This window comes from Struthio camelus, chromosome 32, assembly GCF_040807025.1.
Source record: "Struthio camelus isolate bStrCam1 chromosome 32, bStrCam1.hap1, whole genome shotgun sequence".
NCBI classification, from domain to species: Eukaryota; Metazoa; Chordata; class Aves; order Struthioniformes; family Struthionidae; genus Struthio; species Struthio camelus.
Window position 1 is genome coordinate 898,492 of NC_090973.1, and position 24,785 is coordinate 923,276.

Sequence of the window (24,785 nt, forward strand, 5' to 3'; positions counted from 1 at the left end):
TTAATGGGCGGGGCGGGGCGGGGGGCGGGGCGAGGAGGCCCCGCCCCCCGGCCCCGCCCACTCCAGCCGCCACTCGTCCGCCCCCACGTGGTGCCGCTCCGTGAGCCAACCGGCGGCCGCCAGCCCTGCGGGGGGGGGGGGGCGGTGGGGCGGCACGCGGCGACACGCGACGACACGCGGCGACACGCGACGACACGCGACGACACGCGGCGGCGGCTCCCGGCGCCGCGGGGAGCCTGGGGGGGCCCCACGGGGACTCCCCGGGGTGCGGGAGGGGGCGACACGCAGTAACATGTGATAACATGTGATTACATGTGATAACATGTGATGACATGTGACGCCTGCGGTGGCTCCTGGTGGCACGGGGAGTGTCAGGGGGGGCCCTGGGGTGACACGGGGACTCCTCGGGGTGCGGGAGGGGGCGACATGCAATAACATGTGATAACATGTGATAACATGTGATAACATGTGACGCCAGCGGTGGCTCCTGGTGCCGCAGGGAGCGTTGGGGGGTCCCTGGGGTGACACGGGAAGGTCCCAGGGTGCGGGAGAGGGTGACACGTGATAACATGTGATAACATGCGATAACATGTGATAACATGTGACGCCTGTGGTGGCTCCTGGTGCCGCAGGGAGCGTTGGGGGGGGGCCCGGGGTGACACGGGAAGGTCCCAGGGTGCGGGAGGGGGTGACACGTGATAACATGTGATAACATGCGATAACATGTGATAACATGTGATAACATGTGACGCCTGTGGTGGCTCCTGGTGCCGCGGGGAGCGTTGGGGGGGGCCCTGGGACAACACAGGGACTCCCCGGAGTGTGGGAGGGGGCGACATGCAATAACATGCTATAACATGCGATAACATGTGATAACATGTGATAACATGTGACGCCTGTGGTGGCTCCTGGTACTGTGGGGAGCGTTGGGGGGGGGCCCGGGGTGACACGGGGACTCCCCGGGGTGCGGGAGGGGGCGACATGCAATAACATGCTATAACATGCGATAACATGTGATAACATGTGATAACGTGACGCCTGTGGTGGCTCCTGGTGCCGCGGGGAGCGTTGGGGGGGGGCCCGGGGTGACACGGGGACTCCCCGGGGTGCGGGAGGGGGCGACACGCAATAACATGCTATAACATGCGATAACATGTGATAACATGTGACACCTGTGGTGGCTCCTGGTACTGTGGGGAACGTCGGGGGGGGCCCTGGGACAACACAGGGACTCCCCGGGGTGCGGGAGGGGGTGACATGCAATAACATGCTATAACATGTGATAACATGCGATAACATGTGATAACATGTGATAACATGTGACACCTGTGGTGGCTTCTGGTACTGTGGGGAGCGTTGGGGGGGGGCCCGGGGTGACACGGGGACTCCCCGGGGTGCGGGAGGGGGCGACACGCAATAACATGCTATAACATGCGATAACATGTGATAACATGTGACGCCAGCGGTGGCTCCTGGTGCCACGGGGAGGGTCGGGGGGGTCCCCAGGGCAACACGGGGGGCCAAGGGGGGGGTGACAGGTGCCGACACGCGGCAACACGCGCTGACACGGGATAACACGCGCCGACACGCGTGACGCTTACCCTCGAGGAAGGCGGGGCCCAGCGTGGCCCACACGCGGGAAGTGGTGGCGATGGCGGCCCACGGCACCGTCCCGGGCGCTGCAGGGCGGGGGGGGGGGGAAAGGGTCACGGCACTGCCCTGGGGGGCCTCGAAACCACCCCCGGGGGCTGGGGGGAGCCTCAAAACCGCCCCTAAGGCACCCGAAACTGCCCCCGAGGGCCTTGAAACCGCCACTAAGGGACCCAAAACCACCCCAGGGCACCTCGAAACAACCCCAAGGGACCTGAAACCACCCCAGGGAGACTCGAAACTGTCCTGGTATGGTGGGGTGGGCCTCAAAACTGCTTCTAAGGGACCGGAAACTGCCTCAGGGAGCCTTGAAACCGCCACTAAGGGACCCAAAACCACCCCAGGGGGCCTTGAAACAATCCCAGAGGACTCAAAACCACTCCGAGGGGGACTCGAAACTGCCCTGGTGCAGTGGGGTGGGCCTCAAAACCGCCCCTAAGGGACCCAAAACTGCCTCAGGGAGCCTTGAAACCGCCACTAAGGAACCCAAAACCACCCCAGGGAGCCTCGAAACAATCTCAAAGGACCCGAAACTGCCCCGGGGAACCCTGAAACTGTCCGTAGGAGAGCTTGAAACTGTCCTGAAGATCCCCAAATCGCCCCGGGGGACCCAAAGGGACCCAAAATTGCCCCAAGCGGACGCAAATTGTCCCAGGGACCCCAAACCGCCCCACGGGGACCCCAAAGGGCCCCGGGGGACTCAAAACAACCCCAAATTGCCCCCAAATGGACCCAAGCCATCCCAAAGTGCCCCAGAGGGACCCCAAAAGGACCCAAAACTGCCCCAAATGGACCCAAACGGCCCCAGGGACCCCCAACTGCCCCAAAAGGACCCCAAATTGCCCCAAATGAACCCAAACCGCCCCAGGGACCCCAAAGGGCCCCAGGGGGACCCAAAACAACCCCAAATTGCCCCCAATGGACCCAATTCATCCCAAAGACCCCAAACTGCCCCACGGGGACCCCAAAGGGCCCCAGGGAGACCCAAAAGGACCCCAAATTGCCCCAAATGGACCCAAAGGGCCCCAGGGACCCCAAACTGCCCCAAGGGGACCCCAAACGGCCCCAGGAAGACCCAAAAGGACCCCAAATTGCCCCAAATGGACCCAAAGGGCCCCAGGGACCCCAAACTGCCCCAAGGGGACCCCAAACAGCCCCAGGAAGACCCAAAAGGACCCCAAATTGCCCCAAATGGACCCAAAGGGCCCCAGGGACCCCAAACCACCCCAAAAGGACCCCAAATTGCCCCAAATGGACCCAAAGGGCCCCAGGGACCCCAAACTGCCCCAAAAGGACCCCAAATTGCCCCAAAGGGACCCAAAGGGCCCCAGGGACCCCAAACCACCCCAAAAGGACCCCAAATTGCCCCCAATGGACCCAAAGGGCCCCAGGGACCCCAAACCGCCCCAAAAGGACCCCAAATTGCCCCAAAGGGACCCAAAGGGCCCCAGGGACCCCAAACCACCCCAAAAGGACCCCAAATTGCCCCAAATGGACCCAAAGGGCCCCAGGGACCCCAAACCACCCCAAAAGGACCCCAAATTGCCCCCAATGGACCCAAATGGCCCCAGGGACCCCAAACCGCCCCAAAAGGACCCCAAATTGCCCCAAATGGACCCAAAGGGCCCCAGGGACCCCAAACCGCCCCAAAAGGACCCCAAATTGCCCCAAAGGGACCCAAAGGGCCCCAGGGACCCCAAACCACCCCAAAAGGACCCCAAATTGCCCCCAATGGACCCAAAGGGCCCCAGGGACCCCAAACCGCCCCAAAAGGACCCCAAATTGTCCCAAATGGACCCAAACAGCCCCAGGGACCCCAAACTGCCCCAAGGGGACTCCAAACAGCCCCAGAAAGACCCAAAAGGACCCCAAATTGCCCCAAATGGACCCAAAGGGCCCCAGGGACCCCAAACCACCCCAAAAGGACCCCAAATTGCCCCAAAAGGACCCAAAGGGCCCCAGGGACCCCAAACCACCCCAAAAGGACCCCAAATTGCCCCCAATGGACCCAAAGGGCCCCAGGGACCCCAAACCGCCCCAAAAGGACCCCAAATTGCCCCAAAGGGACCCAAGCGGCCCCGGGGGGGCCCCGAAGGGCCCCGGGGGGAGCCCGAAGGGCGGCACTCACGGCAGCGGCGCAGGGCGGGCTGCAGCGGGCGCAGGGCGGCCCCGGCGGGGGCCCCCGGCGGCAGGTCGGGGCCCAGCAGCTCCTCGAGCAGCAGGGCCTGGGCGCAGGCGCGCAGCGGGGCGTCGGGGGGGGCGCCGCGCCGCAGGCCCACCCCCAGCCAGCCTGCGGGGGGAGTGGGGGGGAGCCGGACGCCTGGGCCCCCTCGGCTCCGACGCCTGGGGGGGTCTTTTACCCCGGACGCCCGGGCCCCTCCCGGACGCCTGGGCCCCTCCCCCGGACGCCTGGGCCCCCTCGGCTCCGACGCCTGGGGGGTCTTTTACCCCGGACGCCCGGGCCCCTCCCGGACGCCTGGGCCTCTCCCCCGGACGCCTGGGCCCTCTCGGTTCTGATGCCTGGGGGGGGTCTTTTACCCCGGACGCCTGGGCCCCTCCTGGATGCCTGGGTCCCTCCCCCGGACGCCTGGGCCCCCTCGGCTCTGACGCCTGGGGGGGTCTTTTACCCCGGACGCCTGGGCCCCCTCGGCTCCGACGCCCTGCACACCCTCCCGCCCGGACGCCTGGGCCCCCTCGGCTCCGACACCCGGGGGGTCTTTTACCCTGGACGCCTGGGCCCCTCCTGGATGCCTGGGTCCCTCCCCCGGACGCCTGGGCCCCCTAAACCGCCCGGACGCCTGGGCCCCCTCGGCTCCGACACCCGGGGGGTCTTTTACCCTGGACGCCTGGGCCCCTCCTGGATGCCTGGGTCCCTCCCCCGGACGCCTGGGCCCCCTAAACCGCCCGGACGCCTGGGCCCCCTCGGCTCCGACACCCGGGGGGTCTTTTACCCCGGACGCCTGGGCCCCTCCTGGATACCTGGGTCCCTCCCCCGGACGCCTGGGCCCCCTAAACCACCCGGACGCCTGGGACCCCTCGGCTCCGACACCCGGGGGGTCTTTTACCCCGGACGCCTGGGCCCCTCCTGGATACCTGGGTCCCTCCCCCGGACGCCTGGGCCCCCTAAACCACCCGGACGCCTGGGCCCCCTCAGCTCCGATGCCCTGTACACCCTCCCACCCGGACGCCTGGGCCCCCTCGGCTCTGACACCCGGGGGGTCTTTTACCCCGGACGCCTGGGCCCCTCCTGGATGCCTCGGCCCTCCCGGACGCCTGGGCCCCCTCAGCTCCGACGCCCAGGGCACCCTCAGTCCGGACACCTGGGTCCCTTCCCGGACGCCTGGGTTCCTCCCCCGGACACCTGGGCCCCTCCCCGGACGCCTGGGCCCCTACCTTCGGCGGGGCGGAGCACGATGATGTAATCCTCGGTGCCGCTCTCCACGGCTTTCCTGAACTCGGCCTCACTGCGAGGGAGGGGCATGAGCAGCGCCCGGACGCCTGGGCCCCTCCCAGACACCTGGGCCCCTCCCAGACTCCTGGGCCCTTCCCCAGACACCTGGGCCCCTCCCAGACACCTGGGCCCCTCCCGGACGCCTAGGCCCCTCCAGGACACCTGGGCCCTTCCAGGACTCCTGGGTCCCTCCCAGAACACCTGGGCCCCTTCCCGGACACCTGGGCCCCTCCCCGGACACCTGGGTCCCTCCCGGACACCTGGGCCCCTCCTGGACGCCTGGGCCCCCCCGGACACCTGGGCCCCTCCCCGGACACCTGGGCCCCTTCCCGGACCCCTGGGCCCCTCCCGGACGCCTGGGCCCCTCCCAGACGCCTGGGTCCATCCCGGACACCTGGGCCCCTCCAGGACGCCTGGGTCCCTCCCGGACACCTGGGTCCCTCTCGGACGCCTGGGCCCCTCCCGGACACCTGGGCCCTTCCCTGGGTCCCTCCCTGGACGCCTGGGTCCTTGCCAGGACGTCTGGGCCCCTCCCGGACGCCTGGGCCCCTCCAGGACACCTGGGCCCCTCCCCCGGACTCCTGGGCCCCTCCCAGACACCTGGGTCCCTCTAGGACACCTGGGCCCTTCCCTGGACGCCTGGGCCCCTCCCCGGACACCTGGGCCCCTTCCCGGACCCCTGGGCCCCTCCCGGACGCCTGGGCCCCTCCCAGACGCCTGGGTCCATCCCGGACACCTGGGTCCCTCCCGGACGCCTGGGCCCCTCCCGGACACCTGGGTCCCTCTCGGACACCTGGGCCCCTCCCGGACACCTGGGCCCTCCTGGACGCCTGGGTCCCTCCCGGACACCTGGGTCCCTCCCGGACGCCTGGGCCCCTCCCAGACGCCTGGGTCCATCCCGGACACCTGGGTCCCTCCCGGACGCCTGGGTCCCTCCCGGACACCTGGGTCCCTCTCGGACACCTGGGCCCCTCCCGGACACCTGGGCCCTCCTGGACGCCTGGGTCCCTCCCGGACACCTGGGTCCCTCCTGGACGCCTGGGTCCCTCCTGGACACCTGGGCCCCTCCCGGACACCTGGGTCCCTCCCGGACACCTGGGCCCTCCTGGACGCCTGGGTCCCTCCCAGAAGCCTGGGTCCCTCCCGGACTCCTGGGCCCCTCCTCGGACGCCTGGGCCCTTCCCCGGACGTCTGGGCCCCTCCCGGACGCCTGGGCCCCTCCCCGGACACCTGGGCCCTCCCGGACACCTGGGCCCCTCCCGGACACCTGGGCCCTCCCCGGACACCTGGGCCCCCCCCGGACGCCTGGGCCCCCCCCGGACGCCTGGGCCCCTCACTCACTCCTTGACCAGGCGGTGCAGGGGGGCGCCGAGCTCGAGGCGGAGGCGGGTGCTGTAACCTGCGGGGGACCCGGGAGAGCACGGCTGAACACGGGGCGACACGCGACAGCGTGGCGTCACACGCAGCAACGCGCAGCAACACCCCCAAACCCCCCAACACCCCCAACACACTCCCCACACACCCCGAACCCCCCAACAGCCCCCAACACCAACACCCCCAACACAGCCCTAACACCCCGCAACACCCCAACGCACCGCCCCCCCCACACCCCAACACACACCCCAACACCCCCCCACACAACTCCAACACCCCCAAACCCCCCAACACCCCCCAACACCCCCAACACACTCCCCACACACCCCGAACCCCCCAACACCCAACACCAACACCCCCAACACAGCCCTAACACCCCGCAACACCCCAACACACCGCCCCCCCACACACCCCAACACACACCCCAACACCCCCCCACACAACTCCAACACCCCCAAACACCCCAACACCCAACACACACCCGCACACACTCCCCAACACCCTCCCACACCCAACAACCCCAACACCCCCTACGCACCCCAACACCTCAACACGCCCAAACACCCCCAACACCCCCTACAGCCAACACCAACGCTCAACACCCCCACACACCCCCACACACCCCAACACACACCCCAACACCCCCAACCACCCCCCAACATGCCCCAACACCTCCCAACACCCCCCAAACCGCCCCCCACACACAACTCGCCCCCCCACACCTCGCAACACCCCCGACACCCAACACGCCCCAACACCCCCGACATACCCCAACACCCACGCCAGCACACCCCAACACCCCCAACACGCCCCCAACACCCCCCCACATGCCCCCACACACCAACACCAACACCCCCAACATCCAACATACCCCGAACACACCCAACACACCCCCAGCTCCCAACACCCCCCACACCCCCAACACCCCAACACACCCCTACACCTCCAATACACACCCCAACACCCCCCCACACCCCAACACCCACGCCAACACATTCCAACACCCCCCAACCCCCCCACACACCCCAACACACACTCCAACATGCCCCAACACCCACCACACGCCCCCAACACCCCTCAACAACCCCAACACCCCCAACACCGCCCCCGCACACTCCTCCCACACCCAACACCAACCCCAACACCCCCCACACCCCAACACACAACCCCCCAACACCCCCCAACAACTCCAACACCCCCGACACACACCCCCACACCCCCCAACACCAACCCCAACACCCCCACACACCCCAACACACACACACCCAACACACACCCCAACATGCCCCAACACCCTCCACGCCCCCAACCCCCCAACACACCCCCAACAACCCCAACACCCCTGACACCCTCCCACACACACTCAACACCAACACCCCCACACACCCTAACACACATCCACTCCAACACCCCAACACCCCCCAACACCCACCCGCACACCCAACACCCCCAATACACCCCAACACCCACCCCAACACCCAACACCCCCAATAAACCCCAAACCCCCAATACACCCAATACACCCACCCCAACACCCCTCAACACCCCCAACACACCAACACCCCTCAACACCCCCAATACACACCCCAACACCCCCGACACCCCCAACACCCCCCCACCCAACACCCACCCCAACACCCCCAACACCCCAATGCACCCCGAACACCCCCACCCAACACCCACCCCAACACCCCCAATAAACCCCAAACCCCAATACACCCAATACACCCACCCCAATACCCCCAACACACTCCCAACACCCCTCAACACCCCCAATACACACCCCAACACCCCCAACAGCCCCCAACACCCCCCACCCAACACCCACCCCAACACCCCCAATAAACCCCAAACCCCCAATACACCCAATACACCCACCCCAATACCCCCAACACACTCCCAACACCCCTCAACACCCCCAATACACACCCCAACACCCCCAACAGCCCCCAACACCCCCCACCCAACACCCACCCCAACACCCCCAATACACCCCAACACCCACCCGAACACCCCTCAACACCCCCAATACACCCCCAACCGCCGCAATACACCCACCCCAACACCCCCAACACACCCCCAACAGCCCTCAACACCCCCAATACACACCCCAACACCCCCGACACCCCCAACACCCCCCCACCCAACACCCACCCCAACACCCCCCAACACCCCAACACCAATCTGAACACCCCGCAACCCCCGCAATACACCCACCCCAACACCCCCAACACCCCCCAACACCCAACACCCCCAATACACACCCCAACACCCCCGACACCCCCAACACCCCCCCACCCAACACCCACCCCAACACCCCCAATACACCCCAACACCAATCTGAACACCCCCCAACCCCCGCAATACACCCGCCCCAACACCCCCAACACCCCCCAACACCCCCAACACACCCCCAACACCCCTCAACACCCCCAATACACCCCCCAACACCCCCGACACCCCCCAACACCCCCCCACCCAACACCCACCCCAACACCCCCAATAAACCCCAAACCCCCAATACACCCAATACACCCACCCCAATACCCCCAACACACTCCCAACACCCCTCAACACCCCCAATACACACCCCAACACCCCCGACACCCCCAACACCCCCCCACCCAACACCCACCCCAACACCCCAATACACCCCAACACCAATCTGAACACCCCCCAACACCCCCAACACCCCCAACACCCCCAACACACCCCCCGACACCCCCGACACCCCCCGAACACACCCCCAACACCCCCCGACCCCCGCGCGCGGGCGCTCACCGGGCAGCCGGGGCTCGCGGGGGTTGACGGCGGCGGGGCCGGGGGGCCGGGGGGGGCCGGCGGGGGGCCGGGGGGGGCGGCGCAGGGCGGCCGCCAGCGCCAGCCGCAGCCGGGGCCGGTTGAGGGAGTCGAGGCGCAGGGCGCCCACCGCCGCCACGTTGGCCCCCACGTGGGCCCCCACCAGGGCGGCCGCCGCCGCCCCCGTCGCCCTGCGCCCCGCCCCCGTCAGCGCGGCCACGCCCCCCCCCGGGGCGAGGCCACGCCCCCCCCAGCGCCCCCCCCCATCGCCTACCTCCCCCCCAGGTGGGCCCTGCAGCCAGAGCGGCTCCCTCCCCTGGAAGCCACGCCCCCTTCCCTGGAAGCCACGCCCCTTCCCCTGAAAGCCACGCCCCTTCCCCTGAAAGCCACGCCCCTCCCTGGAAGCCACACCCCCTTCCCTGGAAGCCACGCCCCCTCCCCTGGAAGCCACGCCCCTTCCCCGGAAGCCACGCCCCCTCCCCGGAAGCCACGCCCCCTTCCACTGGAAGCCACGCCCCCTGGAAAGCTCTGCTCCCTTCCCTGGAAGCCCCGCCCACCTCCCTGGAAGCCACGCCCACCTCCCTGGAAGCCATGCCCCCTCCCTGGAAGTCATGCCCCCTCCCTGGAAGCCACGCCCCCTTCCCTGGAAGCCACGCCCCTTCCCCTGAAGCCACGCCCCCTTCCCTGGAAGCCACACCCCCTTCCCTGGAAGCCACGCCCCTCCCTGTAAGCCATGCCCCCTCCCTGGAAGCCCCGCCCCCTCCCTGGAAGCCCCGCCCACCTCCCTGGAAGCCACGCCCCCTGGAAGCCACGCCCCCATCCCTGGAAGCCACGCCCCTCCCTGTAAGCCATGTCCCCTCCCTGGAAGCCCCGCCCACCTCCCTGGAAGCCCCGCCCACCTCCCTGGAAGCCACGCCCCCTGGAAGCCACGCCCCCATCTCTGGAAGCCCCGCCCACCTCCCTGGAAGCCACGCCCCCTCCCTGGAAGCCCCGCCCCTTCCTCCCAAAGCCCCGCCCCTTCCATGAAAGCCCTGCCCGTTATTAAGCCCCGCCCCCTTCCCCACAAGCACCCGGGAAGCCCTTGCGCCCCACCTCTCCCGAAGCCCCGCCCCCCGGGGGCAGGCCCCGCCCCCTCCCCAGCATGCCCCGGGGCTCACCAGGGCCGCCCGTCCAGCAGGGGCAGCAGCAGCAGCCCCAGCAGCAGCCCCAGGGCGTTCACCACCGTCTCCTGCCCCCAGTTACCCACCAGTTACCCCCCAGTTACCTCCCAGCACCCCCCAGCTACCTCCCAGTCACCCCCAGCACCCCCAGCTACCTCCCAGTCACCCCCAGTGCCCACCAGTTACCTCCCAGTCACCCCAGCACCCCCAGCTACCTCCCAGTCACCCCCAGTGCCCACCAGTTACCTCCCAGTCACCCCCAGTTACCCACCAGTCACACCCAGCACCCACCAGCTACCTCCCAGTCACCCCCAGTGCCCACCAGTTACCTCCCAGTCACCCCCAGTTACCCACCAGTCACACCCAGCACCCACCAGCTACCTCCCAGTCACCCCCAGCTACCTACCAGTCACCCCCAGTTACCCACCAGTCACACCCAGCACCCCCCAGCTACCTCCCAGTCACCCCCAGCACCCCCCAGCTACCTCCTAGTCGCCCCCAGTTACCCACCAGTCACCCCCAGCACCCCCCAGCTACCTCCCAGTCACCCCCAGCTACCTCCCAGTCACCCCCACTGCCCACCAGTTACCTCCCAGTCACCCCCAGTTACCCACCAGTCACCCCCAGCACCCCCAGCTACCTCCCAGTCACCCCCAGTGCCCACCAGTTACCTCCCAGTCACCCCGTTACCCACCAGTCACACCCAGCACCCACCAGCTACCTCCCAGTCACCCCCAGCTACCTACCAGTCACCCCCAGTTACCCACCAGTCACACCCAGCACCCCCCAGCTACCTCCCAGTCACCCCCAGCACCCCCCAGCTACCTCCTAGTCGCCCCCAGTTACCCACCAGTCACCCCCAGCACCCCCCAGCTACCTCCCAGTCACCCCCAGCTACCTCCCAGTCACCCCCACTGCCCACCAGTTACCTCCCAGTCACCCCCAGTTACCCACCAGTCACCCCCAGCACCCCCAGCTACCTCCCAGTCACCCCCAGTGCCCACCAGTTACCTCCCAGTCACCCCGTTACCCACCAGTCACACCCAGCACCCACCAGCTACCTCCCAGTCACCCCCAGCTACCTACCAGTCACCCCCAGTTACCCACCAGTCACACCCAGCACCCCCCAGCTACCTCCCAGTCACCCCCAGCACCCCCCAGCTACCTCCTAGTCGCCCCGTTACCCACCAGTCACCCCCAGCACCCCCCAGCTACCTCCCAGTCACCCCCAGCTACCTCCCAGTCACCCCCACTGCCCACCAGTTACCTCCCAGTCACCCCCAGTTACCCACCAGTCACCCCCAGTACCCACCAGCTACCTCCCACTCACCCCCAGTTACCCACCAGTTACCCCAGCACCCCCAGTTACCTCCCTGTTACCTCCCAGTCACCCCCAGTGCCCATCAGTTACCTCCCAATCACCCCCAGTTACCCACCAGTCACCCCCAGTGCCCACCAGTTACCTCCCAGTCACCCCCAGTTACCCACCAGTCACCCCCAGTACCCAACAGTTACCTCCCAGTCCCCTCCCAGCTATCCCCCAGCCCCTCCCAGTCCCTCCCAGTCCCTCCCAGTCCCCTCCCAGTGCTCACCAGCCCCTCCCAGTTCCTCTCAGCTATCCCCCAGCACCTCCCAGTCCCTCCCAGTCCCTCCCAGCTATGCCCCAGCCCCTCCCAGTCCCCTCCCAGCTATCCCCCAGCCCCTCCCAGTCCCTCCCAGTCCCCTCCCAGCTATCCCCCAGTCCCTCCCAGCCCCTCCCCGCTATCTCCCAGCCCCTCCCAGTCCCTCCCAGCTATCCCCCAGCCCCTCCCAGTCCCTCCCAGTCCCTCCCAGCTGTCCCCCAGCCCCTCCCAGTCCCTCCCAGTCCCCTCCCAGCTATCCCCCAGCCCCTCCCAGTGCTCCCCAGCCCCTCCCAGTCCCCTCCCAGCTATCCCCCAGCCCCTCCCAGTGCTCCCAGTCCCTCCCAGTCCCCTCCCAGTGCCCCCAGCCCCTCCCAGTCCCCTCCCAGCTATCCCCCAGCCCCTCCCAGCTATCCCCCAGTCCCTCCCAGTCCCCTCCCAGTGCCCCCCAGCGCCCCACCTGGCTGGCGTCCTTGGCGGCCACGTCGGCCACGTTGTCCCGCCGCGCCTGGTGCACGGCCAGCGCCGCCCGCGTGGCCCCGCCCGCCACTCCCACGATGCACTGCGGCGGCGGGGGGGGGGTCACCACGGCGACGGGGGCCCTTGGGCATCCCCTCGTCACCACGGCGACGGGCCCCCTCCCATCCCGGGGTCACCACGGCAACGGGGCCCCTCCCATCCCGGGATCACCATGGCGACAGTGCCCCTCCCATCCCAGGGTCACCACAGCAACGGGGCCCCCTCCCATCTTGAGGTCACCATGGCGACGGGGCCCCTCCCATCCCGGGGTCACCACAGCGACGGGGCCCCTCCCATCCTGAGGTCCCTCCCATCTTGGGGGTCACCATGGCGACAAGGCCCCTCCCATCCCGGGGTCACCATGGTGACGGGACCCCTCCCGTCCCAGGGTTACCATGGCAACAGGGCCCCACCCATCTTGGGCTCCCTCCCATCTTGGGGTCCCCATGGCAACAGGGTCCCTCCCATCCCGGCCTCACCATGGCAACAGGGCCCCTCCTATCCCGGAGTCACCATGGCGACGGGCCCCCTCCCATCCCGGGGTCACCACGGCGACGGGGCCCCTCCCATCTTGAGGTCCCTCCCATCTTGGGGGTCACCATGGCAACAGGGCCCCTCCCATCCCAGGGTTACCATGGCAACAGGGTCCCTCCCACCCCGGGGTCACCACGGTGACGGGCCCACTCCCATCCCGGGGTCACCACGGCGACGGGGGCCCTTGGGCATCCCCTCGTCACCACGGTGACGGGCCCCCTCCCACCCCGGGGTCACCACGGCGACGGGGCCCCTCCCCAGGGGGTGGCGAGGCCCCTCCCACCCCAGGGCTACCACGGCGACAGGGCCCCTCCCACCCCGGGGTCACCACGGTGACGGGCTCCCTCCCACCCCGGGGTCACCACGGCGACAGGGCCCCTCCCCAGGGGGTGGCGAGGCCCCTCCCACCCCGGGGTCACCACGGCGACAGGGCCCCTCCCCAGGGGGTGGCGAGGCCCCTCCCACCCCGGGGTCACCACGGCGACAGGGCCCCTCCCCAGGGGGTGGCGAGGCCCCTCCCACCCCGGGGTCACCACGGCGACGGGGCCCCTCCCCAGGGGGTGGCGAGGCCCCTCCCACCCCGGGGTCACCACGGCGACGGGGCCCCTCCCCAGGGGGTGGCGAGGCCCCTCCCACCCCGGTCGCCACGGCGACAGGGCCCCTCCCCAGGGGGTGGCGAGGCCCCTCCCACCCCAGTCACCCCGGCGACAGGGCCCCTCCCCAGGGGGTGGCGAGGCCCCTCCCACCCCGGTCGCCACGGCGACAGGGCCCCTCCCCAGGGGGTGGCGAGGCCCCTCCCACCCCGGTCGCCCCGGCGACCGCCCCCCCCCCGTCACCTTGGCGGCGCCGGCCAGGCAGAGCAGGGCGGGGGCGCCCGGGGGCCAGGCGGGGGCCGCCAGCTCCAGCAGCAGCGCCCCGTCGTTCAGCACGTCCGCCGCCAGCCTGCTCGGGGGGCGGGGCCCGCCGCGGAGGGGGCGGGGTCAGCCGGGGCGGGGGCGGGGTCGGCCGCGGAGGGGGCGGGGCCGGATGGGGGCGGGGTCAGCCGGGGCGGGGGCGGGGCCAGCTGGGGGCGGGGGCGGGGGCAGCTGGGGGCGGGGCCAGCTGGGGGTGGGGGCAGCTGGGGGCGGGGCCAGCTGGGGGCGAGGGCAGCTGGGGGCGAGGGCAGCTGGGGGCGGGCTCAGCCAGGCTGGGGGTGGGGTCAGCCAGGGGGGAAGGGTCAGCGGGGGGCGGGGCCAGCTGGTGGGGGGCGTGGTCAGCCGGTGAGGGGGTGGGGCCAGCCGGTGAGGGGGCGGGGTCAGTTGGTGAGGGGGCGGGGTCAGCCGGTGAGGGGGCGGGGTCAGTTGGTGAGGGGGCGGGGCCAGCTGGTGGGAGGTGGGGTCAGTCAGTGAGGGGTGGGGTCAGTCAGTGAGGGGCGGGGCCAGCTGGTGGGGGCGGGGCCAGCCGGTGAGGGGGTGGGGCCAGCTGGTGGGGGCGGGGTCAGCTGGTGAGGGGGCGGGGCCAGCTGGTGAGGGGGGCGGGGCCAGCCAGTGAGTGGGCGGGGTCAGATGGGGCAGGTCAGCCAGTGAGTGGGCGGGGTCAGCTGGTGGGGGTGGGGCCAGTCGGTGGGGGGCGGGGCCGGGTAGTGGGGGGCGGGGCCGGCCGGCAGAGTGTGAGGCGGGGGCGGGGCCAGCTGGTGGGGGCGGGGCCACCGGCAAGGAGCAGGCCAGCCATGGGGGGGTTGGGTCAGCTGGCAGGGGCGGGGCCTGCTATGAGTGGGCGGGGCCAGGAGTCTGGGGGCAGGGCCAGGAGTCTGGGGGCGGGGCCAGGGGTCTGGGGGCGGGGCCAGGAGCCCAGGGTGGGGGTGTGGGCGGGGCTAGGAAGCAGGGGGGCGGGGCCGGGGGCGGGGACTCACCGCCATTGCTTGGCCTCGCAGTCGAGGGTGCTCCTGGGGGGGGAGGGGGGAAGCGAGAGTGACCTTTGACCCCCCCAGTGCCCTCCCAGTAACCCCCAGTTACGTCCCAGTGCCTCCCACTACCCCCCCCGGAGCCTTCCCAGTGCCCTCCCAGTTCCCTCCCAGTGCTCCCAGTGCCCTCCCAGTGCTCCCAGTGCCTCCCAGTTCCCTCCCAGTACCCTCCCAGTGCTCCCAGTGCCTCCCAGTTCCCTCCCAGTGCTCCCAGTGCCCTCCCAGTAGCCTGCCTTCCCTCCCAGTTTCTCCCAGTTATCTCCCAGTCCCTATCCCAGCACCTTCCAGTCCCTCCTATTAGTCCCCAATCCCCTCCCAGTGCCCTCCCAGTGCTCCCAGTCACTTCCCAGTGCTCCCAGTGCTCTCCCAGTGCCCTCCCAGTACTCCCAGTGCCCTCCCAGCGCCCCCAGTTCCCTCCCAGCACCCTCTCAATGCTCCCAGTGCCCTCCCAGTGCTCCCAGTGCCCCCAGTTCCCTCCCAGTGCCCTCCCAGTGCCCTCCCAGTGCTCCCAGTGCCCTCCCAGCACCCCCAGTGCCCTCCCAGCACCCTCCCAATGCTCCCAGTGCCCTCCCAGTGATCCCAGTGCCCCCAGTTCCCTCCCAGTGCCCTCCCAGTGCCCCCCAGTGCTCCCAGCGCCCCCCCAGTGCCCCCCCAGTGCTCCCAGTGCCCTCCCAGCGCCCTCCCAGTGCTCCCAGTGCCCTCCCAGTCCCCCCCCAGTGCCCTCCCAGTGCTCCCAGTGCCCCCCCAGTCCCCTCCAAGTGCCCTCCCAGTGCTCCCAGTGCCCCCCCAGTCCCCTCCCAGTGCTCCCAGTGCCCCCAGTGCCCCAGCTCACCCCTGCAGCCAGGCGAAGGCGATGCGCGCCACCATGCCCAGCCCGTCTGCGACACCCGAGGGGGGGGGTCAGGGTGCCCCCGGGGGGGTCGGGGTGCTCGGGGGGGGTCAGGGTGCCCCGGGGGGGGTCACGGTGCCCCCAAGGGGGTCAGGGTGCCCCCGGGGGGGTCGGGGTGTCCCGGGGGGGTGTCAGGGTGCCCCCGGGGGGGTCAGGGTGCTCGGGGGGGGGATCAGGGTGCCCCAGGGGGGTCGGGGTGCCCCCGGGGGGGTCAGGGTGCTCTGGGGGGGGTCAGGGTGCCCCGGGGGGGTGGGGGTGCTCAGGGGGGGGGTCAGGGTGCCCCAGGGGGGTCGGGGTGTCCCGGGGGGCTGTCAGGGTGCTCTGGGGGGGGTCAGGGTGCTCCCGGGGGGGTCAGGGTGCTCTGGGGGGGTCAGGGTGCTCGGGGGGGGGGTCAGGGTGCCCCCGGGGTGGGGTCAGGGTGCCCCCAGAGGGTGTCAGGGTGCTCTGGGGAGGTCGGGGTGCCCCCAAGGGGGTCAGGGTGCCCCCGGGGGGGTCGGGGTGCTCGGGGGGGTGTCAGGGTGCCCCCGGGGGGGTCAGGGTGCTCGGGGGGGGGATCAGGGTGCCCCAGGGGGGTCGGGGTGTCCCAGGGTGTCAGGGTGCCCCCGGGGGGGTCGGGGTGCCCCCAAGGGGGTCAGGGTGTCCCGGGGGGGTGTCAGGGTGCCCCCGGGGGGGTCAGGGTGCTCGGGGGGGGATCAGGGTGCCCCAGGGGGGTCGGGGTGCCCCCGGGGGGGTCAGGGTGCTCTGGGGGGGGTCAGGGTGCCCCGGGGGGGTCAGGGTGCCCCGGGGGGGTCAGGGTGCTCTGGGGGGGTCAGGGTGCTCGGGGGGGGGTCAGGGTGCCCCCGGGGTGGGGTCAGGGTGCCCCCAGGGGGTGTCAGGGTGCTCTGGGGGGGTCGGGGTGCCCTCAAGGGGGTCAGGGTGCCCCCGGGGGGGTCGGGGTGCTCGGGGGGGTGTCAGGGTGCCCCCGGGGGGGTCAGGGTGGTCGGGGGGGGGGATCAGGGTGCCCCAGGGGGGTCGGGGTGTCCCAGGGTGTCAGGGTGCCCCCGGGGGGGTCGGGGTGCCCCCAAGGGGGTCAGGGTGTCCCGGGGGGGTGTCAGGGTGCCCCCGGGGGGGTCAGGGTGCTCGGGGGGGGATCAGGGTGCCCCAGGGGGGTCGGGGTGCCCCCGGGGGGGTCAGGGTGCTCTGGGGGGCGTCAGGGTGCCCCGGGGGGGTGGGGGTGCTCGGGGGGGGGTCAGGGTGCCCCAGGGGGGTCGGGGTGTCCCGGGGGGCTGTCAGAGTGCTCTGGGGGGGGGGTCAGGGTGCTCCCGGGGGGGATCAGGGTGCTCTGGGGGGGTCAGGGTGCCCCGGGGGGGTCGGGGTGTCCCGGGGGGTCAGGGTGCCCCCGGGGGGGTCGGGGTGTCCCGGGGGGCTGCCAGGGTGCTCTGGGGGGGGTCAGGGTGCCCCGGGGGGGTCAGGGTGCTCAGGGAGGGGTCAGGGTGCCCCCAAGGGGGGGGGTCAGGGTACCCTGGGGGGGTGTCAGGGTGCCCCCGGGGGGGGGGTCAGGGTGCCCCCAGGGGGTGTCAGGGTGCTCTGGGGGGGGTCCAGGGGGTCCAAGGGCATTGGGGGGGGCTCCGGGGGGCTCGGGGGGGCTCTGGGGTGTTTTGGGGGGCTCCGGGGTGTTTTGGGGGGCTGCAGGGGGTCTGGGGGGCTCTGGGGGGATTGGGGGGGGTCCGGGGTGTTTTGGGGGGCTGCGGGGGGTCCGAGGGGCTCCGGGGGGATTGGGGGAGGTCTGGGGGTGTTTTGGGGGGCTCCGGGGGGTCCAAGGGGCTGCGGGGGGCTGCGGGGGGGTCTGGGGTGTTTTGGGGGCTCCGGGGGGATTGGGGGGGGTCCGGGGTGTTTTGGGGGGCTCTGGGGGGTCCGAGGGGCTCCGGGGGGCTCTGGGGGGGTCCGGGGTGTTTTGGGGGGCTGCGGGGGGCTCCAGGGGGCTCGAGGGGGCTCTGGGGGGCTCTGGGGTGTTTTGGGGGGCTGCGGGGGGCTGTGGGGGGGTCCGGGGTGTTTTGGGGGGCTGCAGGGGGTCCGAGGGGCTCCGGGGGGGTCTGGGGTGTTTTGGGGGGCTCCGGGGGGTCCGAGGGGCTCCGGGGGGGTCCGGGGGGGTCTGGGGTGTTTTGGGGGGCTCCGGGGGGGCTCGGGGGGGGTCCGGGGTGTTTTGGGGGGCTGCGGGGGGTCCGAGGGGCTCCGGGGGCTCCGGGCTGTTTTGGGGGGCTGCAGGGGGTTGGGGGGGCTCCGGGGTGTTTTGGGGGGCTCCGGGGGGTCCGAGGGGCTCCGGGGGGCTCCGGGGGGGTCCAGGGTGTTTTGGGGGGCTTCGGGGGGCTTCGGGGGGCTCCGGGGGGCTCCGGGGGCTCCGGGGTGTTTTGGGGGGCTCCGGGGGGTCCGAGGGGCTCCGGGGGGGTCCGGGGGGCTCCGGGGTGTTTTGGGGGGCTGCGGGGGGGGGGCAGCACTCACCGCGCAGCAGCCAGGTCAGGGTGGCCCCGGTGACGGTGGCGGCGCTGTCACCCACCCCCAGCGCGGCCAGAGCCGCCCGGGCCGCCAGGGTGCCCATCAGCGAGGAGCACAGCGCCTGCACCAGTACAAACCAGTACAAACCAGTACAAACCAGTACACACCAGTACAAAGCATTACTAACCCCTATACCGCACCACAACCCAGTATAGACCAGTTATGCCCCCCCCACCGCCAGCAAGAAGCCCAGCACCTGCACCAGCACAGACCAGTATACACCAGTATGGACCAGTATACACCGCTGCAAACCCCCACCACCCAGTACCGACCAATATGGACCACTACAAACCAGTACAGAGCACTAACACCCCCCCCCGCTGCTCTCAAGCACCAGAGCACCTGCACCAGTATAGACCAGTATGGACCAGTATGCTCCAGTACAGACCAGTATCCCTCACTGCAAACCCCCCCACACTAGTACTGACCAATACAAACCAGTACACACCAGTAGCCCTGACTAATACTATTTCCACCATTAACAAGCAGCTGGATACCCGCACCAGTACAGACCAATATGCACCAGTATGAACCAGTACAGACCAGTCCGGCCCCACCCGTAGCACTGCACAAGAGTTAAACCCAGTGCAGACCAATACAGACCAGTTCATACCAGGACACACCAGTAACACCCCTCACCAGCGGTTGCACCACTCATGCCCTCCCAGTGCCTCCCAGTGCTCCCAGTCCCCCCCAGTGCCTTCCAGCCCCCCTCCCAGTGGCTCCCAGTGCCTCCCAGTCCCCTTCCCAGTGCCTCCCAATGCCCCCCAGTGCTCCCAGTGCCTCTCAGTCCCCTTCCCAGTGCCTCCCAGTGCCCCCCAGCCCCTCCCAGGGGCTCCCAGTGCCTCCCAGTGCCTCCCCAGTGCCTTCCAGTCCCCTCCCAATGCCTCCCAGCCCCTCCCAGGGGCTCCCAGTGCCTCCCAGTGGCTCCCAGTGCCTCCCCAGTGCCTCCCAGTCCCCTCCCAATGCCTCCCAGCGCCTCCCAGTGGCTCCCAGCTCCTCCCAGTTCCCCCGCAGCGGCTCCCAGTGCCCTCCCAGTGCCTCCCAGTGGCTCCCCAGTGCCTTCCAGTCCCCCTGCAGTGCCTCCCAACCCCTCCCAGTGGCTCCCAACCCCTCCCAGTGCCTCCCAGCCCCTCCCAGTGCCTCCCAGTCCCCCCGCAGCCCCTCCCAGCCCCTCCCAGTGGCTCCCAGTGCCCTCCCAGTGGCTCCCCAGTGCCTTCCAGTCCCCCCCAGCGGCTCCCAGTCCCCTCCTAGTGCCTCCCAGTACCCTCCCAGTGCCTCCCAGTGGCTCCCCAGTGCCTCCCAGTCTCCTCCCAATGTCTCCCAGCACATCCCAGTGGCTCCCAGCCCCTCCCAGCCCCTCCCAGTGGCTCCCAGGGCCTTCCAGTCCCCCCCCAGCGGCTCCCAGTCCCCTCCTAGTGCCTCCCAGTACCCTCCCAGTGCCTCCCAGTGGCTCCCCAGTGCCTCCCAGTCCCCTCCCAATGCCTCCCAGTCCCCTCCCAATGCCTCCCAGCCCCTCCCAGTGGCTCCCAGTGCTCTCCCAGTGCCTCCCAGTAGCACCCAGTGCCTCCCAGTCCCCTCCCAATGCCTCCCAGTGCCCTCCCAGTGGCTCCCAGTGCTCTCCCAGTGCCTCCCAGTAGCACCCAGTGCCTCCCAGTCTCCTCCCAATGCCTCCCAGTGCCCTCCCAGTGGCTCCCAGTGCCTTCCAGTCCCCCCCAGCAGCTCCCAGTGCCCTCCCAGTGCCTCCCAGTGCCCTCCCAGTGCCTCCCAGTGCCTTCCCGTCCCCCCCCCAGCAGCTCCCAGTGCCTCCCCAGTGCCTTCCAGTCCCCCCGCAGTGGCTCCCAACCCCTCCCAGTGCCTCCCAGCCCCTCCCAATCCCCCCACAGCCCCTCCCAGCCCCTCCCAGTGCCCTCCCAGTGCCTCCCAGTGCCCTCCCAGTGCCTCCCCAGTGCCTTCCAGTCCCCCCCCAGCAGCTCCCAGTGCCCTCCCAGTGCCTCCCAGCGCCTCCCAGTGGCTCCCAGCCCCTCCCAGTGCCTTCCAGTCCCCCCGCAGTGGCTCCCAACCCCTCCCAGTGCCTCCCAGCCCCTCCCAGTGCCTCCCAGTCCCCCCGCAGCCCCTCCCAGCCCCTCCCAGTGCCCTCCCAGGGGCTCCCCAGTGCCTTCCAGTCCCCCCCCAGCAGCTCCCAGTGCCCTCCCAGTGCCTCCCAGTCCCCTCCCAATGCCTCCCAGCGCCTCCCAGTGGCTCCCAGCCCCTCCCAGTCCCCCCGCAGCGGCTCCCAGTGCCCTCCCAGTGCCTCCCAGCGCCTCCCAGCGCCTCCCAGTCCCCCCGCAGCGGCTCCCAGTGCCCTCCCAGTGCCTCCCAGCGCCTCCCAGCCCCTCCCAGCGCCCCCGCAGCGGCTCCCAGTGCCCTCCCAGTGCTTCCCAGCGCCTCCCAGCCCCTCCCAGCGCCCCCGCAGCGGCTCCCAGTGCCCTCCCAGTGGCTCCCAGTGGCTCCCAGTGGCCCCAGGCACCTGCAGGGCGTCCCAGCACTGGTACTCCAGGTAGTCGGGGCTGACGCTCTCGGGGAAGCCCTGGGGCAGCAGCACCCGCTGGGGGGGGCGCGGGGGGCGCCTTACACCCCGACTACAGCCCCACTACAACCTGCCTACCCCCGAAGCACCCCCGGAGCCCCCAAGCAGCCCTCCCTCCCGCCAACACCCGCCCAACACCCCCCGCAGCTCCCAAATCCCCCCCCGGGGCCCCAAATCCCCCCCCGGGACCCCAAACCTGCCCCCAGGACCCCAAATCTGCCCCCCGGGGACCCCAAATCCCCCCCCAGGACCCCAAATCTGCTCCCGGGGACCCCAAATCTGCCCCCCCGGGGACCCCAAATCTGCCCCTGGGACCTCAAATCCCCCCCCGGGACCCCAAATCTGCCCCCGGGGACCCCAAATCTGCCCCCTGGGGACCCCAAACCCCTCCAGGGATCCCAAATCTGCCCCCGGGGACCCCCAAACCCCTCCAGCGACCACAAATCCCCCCCCGGGACCCCAAACCTGCCCCCCCCGGGGACCCCAAATCTGCCCCCGGGGACCCCAAATCCCCCCCAGGGACCCCCAAATCCCCCCCAGGACCCCAAATCTGCCCCCGGGGACCACAAATCTGCCCCCCGGGGACCCCAAATCTGCCCCCTGGGGACCCCAAATCCCCCCCGGGGACCCCAAACCTGCCCCCAGGACCCCAAATCTGCCCCCTGGGGACCCCAAACCCCTCCAGGGATCCCAAACCTGCCCCCGGGGACCCCCATACCCCTCCAAGGACCCCAAATCCCCCCCAGGGACCACAAATCCCCCCCCGGGACCCACAAATCCCCCCCAGGACCCCAAATCTGCCCCCGGGGACCACAAATCTGCCCCCTGGGGACCCCAAATCCCCCCCCAGGACCCCAAATCTGCCCCCGGGGACCCCAAATCCCCCCCCGGGACCCCAAATCTGCCCCACGGGGACCCCAAATCCCCCCCCAGGACCCCAAATCCCTCCAGGGACCCCAAATCTGCCCCCCAGGGACCCCCATATCCCTCCAGGGACCACAAATCCCCCCCAGGGACCCCAAACCTGCCCCCTGGGGACCCCAAACCTGCCCCCGGGGACCCCAAATCCCTCCAGGGACCCCAAATGCCCCCCAGGGACCCCAAACCTGCCCCCAGGGACCCCAAATCCCCCCCTGGGACCACAAATCCCCCCCAGGGACCCCAAATCTGCCCCCCAGGGACTCCAAATCCCCCCCCGGGACCCCCAAAACCCTCCAGGGACCCCAAATCCCCCCCAGGGACCCCAAATCTGCCCCCCGGGGACCCCAAATCCCTCCAGGGACCCCAAATCTGCCCCCTGGGGACCCCCAAATCCCCCCTGGGGACCCCAAATCTGCCCCCTGGGGACCCCAAATCCCTCCAGGGACCCCAAATACCCCCCAGGGACCCCAAATCTGCCCCCCAGAGACCCCCATACCCCTCCAGGGACCCCAAATCCCCCCCAGGGACCCCAAATCTGCCCCCCAGGGACCCCAAACCCCTCCAGGGACCACAAATCCTCTCCAGGGACCCCAAAATCTGCCCCCAGGGACCCCCAAATCCCCCCCAGCCAACCCCAATCTGCTCCAAGAACCCCCAAATCCCCCCCAGGACCCCAAATGCCCCCCAAAGAACCCCCAAATGCCCCCCAGGAACCCAAATCCCCCCCCAGGATCCCAAATCCCCCCCCGGACCCCAAATGCCCCCCAGGACCCCAAATGCCCCCCAGGACCCCAAAGGTGCCCCCCAGGGACCCCCCCGGCGCCCCCCCCCCGGCTCACCGCGGCCGCCCGGCGCAGCCAGAGCCCCCCCCGGGCGCCGGCGGGGGGGCAGCGCCGCTCCAGCCCCCCCCGGGGCCCCCGCAGGTAGCGGGCGGCCGGGCGGGCGCCGTGCAGCTCCACGCACACCGCCGGGCCTGGGGGGACAGTCACGGGTGGGGGGTCACGGGTGGGGGGTGACACGGGTGGGGTGACACGGGTGGGGGTCACGGGTGGGGGTGACACGGGTGGGGTGACACGGGGGGTGTCACGGGGGGGTCACGGGGGAGCAGCAGGCGCCGTGCAGCTCCACGCACACCGCCGGGTCTGGGGGGACAGTCACGGGTGGGGTGGGGGGGTCACGGGTGGGGGGGTCACGAGTGGGATGACACGGGTGGGGTGACACGGGTGGGGATGACACGAGTGGGGGTCACGGGGGGTGTCACGGGGGAGCAGCAGGCGCCGTGCAGCTCCACGCACACCGCCGGGCCTGGGGGGACAGTCACGGGTGGGGGGTCTCGGGTGGGGAGTCACGGGTGGGGGTCACGGGTGGGGGGTCACGGTGGGGGTGACACGGGTGGGATGACACGAGTGGGGTCACGGGGGTGTCACGGGGGGCAGCAGGCGCCGTGCAGCTCACGCACACCGCCGGGCCTGGGGGGACAGTCACGGGTGGGGGGGTCACGGGTGGGGGGGTCTTGGGTGGGGGGGTCACGGGTGGGGATGACACGGGTCGGGGTTCACGGGGGGATCACGGGGGGGCAGCAGGCGCCCTGCAGCTCCACGCACACCGCCGGGCCTGGGGGGACAGTCACGGGTGGGGGGTCTCGGGTGGGGGGGTCTTGGGTGGGGGGGTCACGGGTGGGGATGACACGGGTGGGGGTTCACGGGGGGCAGCAGGCACCCTGCAGCTCCACGCACACCACCGGGCCTGGGGGACAGTCACGGGTGGGGGTGACACGGGTGGGGGTGACACGGGTGGGGGTGACACGGGTGGGGGTCACGGGGGTGTCACGGGGGGGCAGCAGGCACCGTGCAGCTCCCCGCACACCGCCGGGCCTGGGGGGACAGTCACGGGTGGGGGGTCACGGGTGGGGTGGTCACGTGGGGGGTCACGCGTGGGGTCGCACGAGGCCTGCTGGCACTGGAGGTCTCCCAGGGGGCCGCGCGCGTGCCAGCCCCGCCCCGCCCCCCCCCCCGCTCCGAGGGGGCCCAGGCGTCCGGGCTCCTCCTCCCCCCTCCCACGCGGTACCGTCATCCGCCGCCATGGCCGCCGCCGCGCAAAGGCCGCCGGGAAGCGCGGCCCCGCCCCTTCCGCCTCATTTGCATGACGCCCGGGCCATCGAGTGCGCGGGCCGGAGCGGCCGCGGAAGCGGGGGGGCGGGCTGGTGGGGCCTAGCCGCGTCTCTATGGTTATCCCCCCCCCCCCCCCCCGCTCCCAGCCCGGGGCGCTCTGCCCGCGCCGCCTCGATGGTTTCCGCGGCGGAGGGGCGGTCTGCGAGGCGCGGCGCTGCGTCTCTATGGTCGCCGGGAGGAGCCATCGTCTGGGAGGCCCTCCCCCCCTCCCCCCATCTCTATGGCCACGTGGCTCCTCTGGGCCGGCCTCCAGCACGTCTCTATGGTCTCCCGGCACAGGGACACTCTGGGATCCCTCCTCCAGCTCTCTATGGTGCAGGGGCCGCCTGCAACCTCCCCTCCCGTCTCTATGGTTACCCCCGCCAACAGCCCCCTCTCTATGGTCGCCAGCGGGCGGTCCCTCTGGAGCCTCTTTGCGTGCTCTCTATGGCTGCACCCGGCGGCCATCGCTGCTGTCGCTGGGGGGACGACGCCGTCCCCAGCCGGACGCCTGGGCCCCCCCCCGGACACCTGGGCCCCTCCTCTCCCCCAACCATGTACAAAGGATCCGGGCACCCCCCCTCGCCCCATAGAAAAGGGGCCCAGGCGTCCCCCACCTCCTCGCGCGAGCCCCTCCCCCCGTCTCCAGAGGGCCCAGGCGTCCGGGGAAACCAAT

General features: G+C 70.9%; 1 protein-coding gene across 1 annotated transcript; it reads right to left on the bottom strand.

The window, feature by feature from the left end:
- Positions 1 to 24,179, bottom strand: RUSF1 (RUS family member 1). The gene is made up of 15 exons (XM_068923142.1): positions 24,027 to 24,179; positions 22,799 to 22,932; positions 20,979 to 21,056; positions 18,416 to 18,530; positions 15,881 to 15,926; positions 14,998 to 15,030; positions 13,943 to 14,048; positions 12,514 to 12,615; positions 10,432 to 10,502; positions 9,257 to 9,465; positions 6,443 to 6,500; positions 5,044 to 5,114; positions 3,779 to 3,940; positions 1,602 to 1,679; positions 1 to 125 (listed from the first exon to the last, which is right to left on the bottom strand). The coding sequence occupies exons 1-15, from the start codon at positions 24,040 to 24,042 to the stop codon at positions 1 to 3; spliced, it is 1,404 nt and encodes a 467-aa protein (XP_068779243.1). The 5' UTR covers positions 24,043 to 24,179.
- Positions 24,180 to 24,785: the final 606 nt, after the last annotated feature.

What these genes read in the sequence shown, in the direction of transcription:
- RUSF1 (XM_068923142.1), bottom strand. An exon ending in CCGCCAAGGACGCCAGCCAG is followed by an intron (nt 10,503 to 12,513) that starts GTGGGGCGCTGG and finishes AACTGGGGGCAG; the next exon opens with GAGACGGTGGTGAACGCCCT. An exon ending in CTGCACCGCCTGGTCAAGGA is followed by an intron (nt 5,115 to 6,442) that starts GTGAGTGAGGGG and finishes CCTCCCTCGCAG; the next exon opens with TGAGGCCGAGTTCAGGAAAG.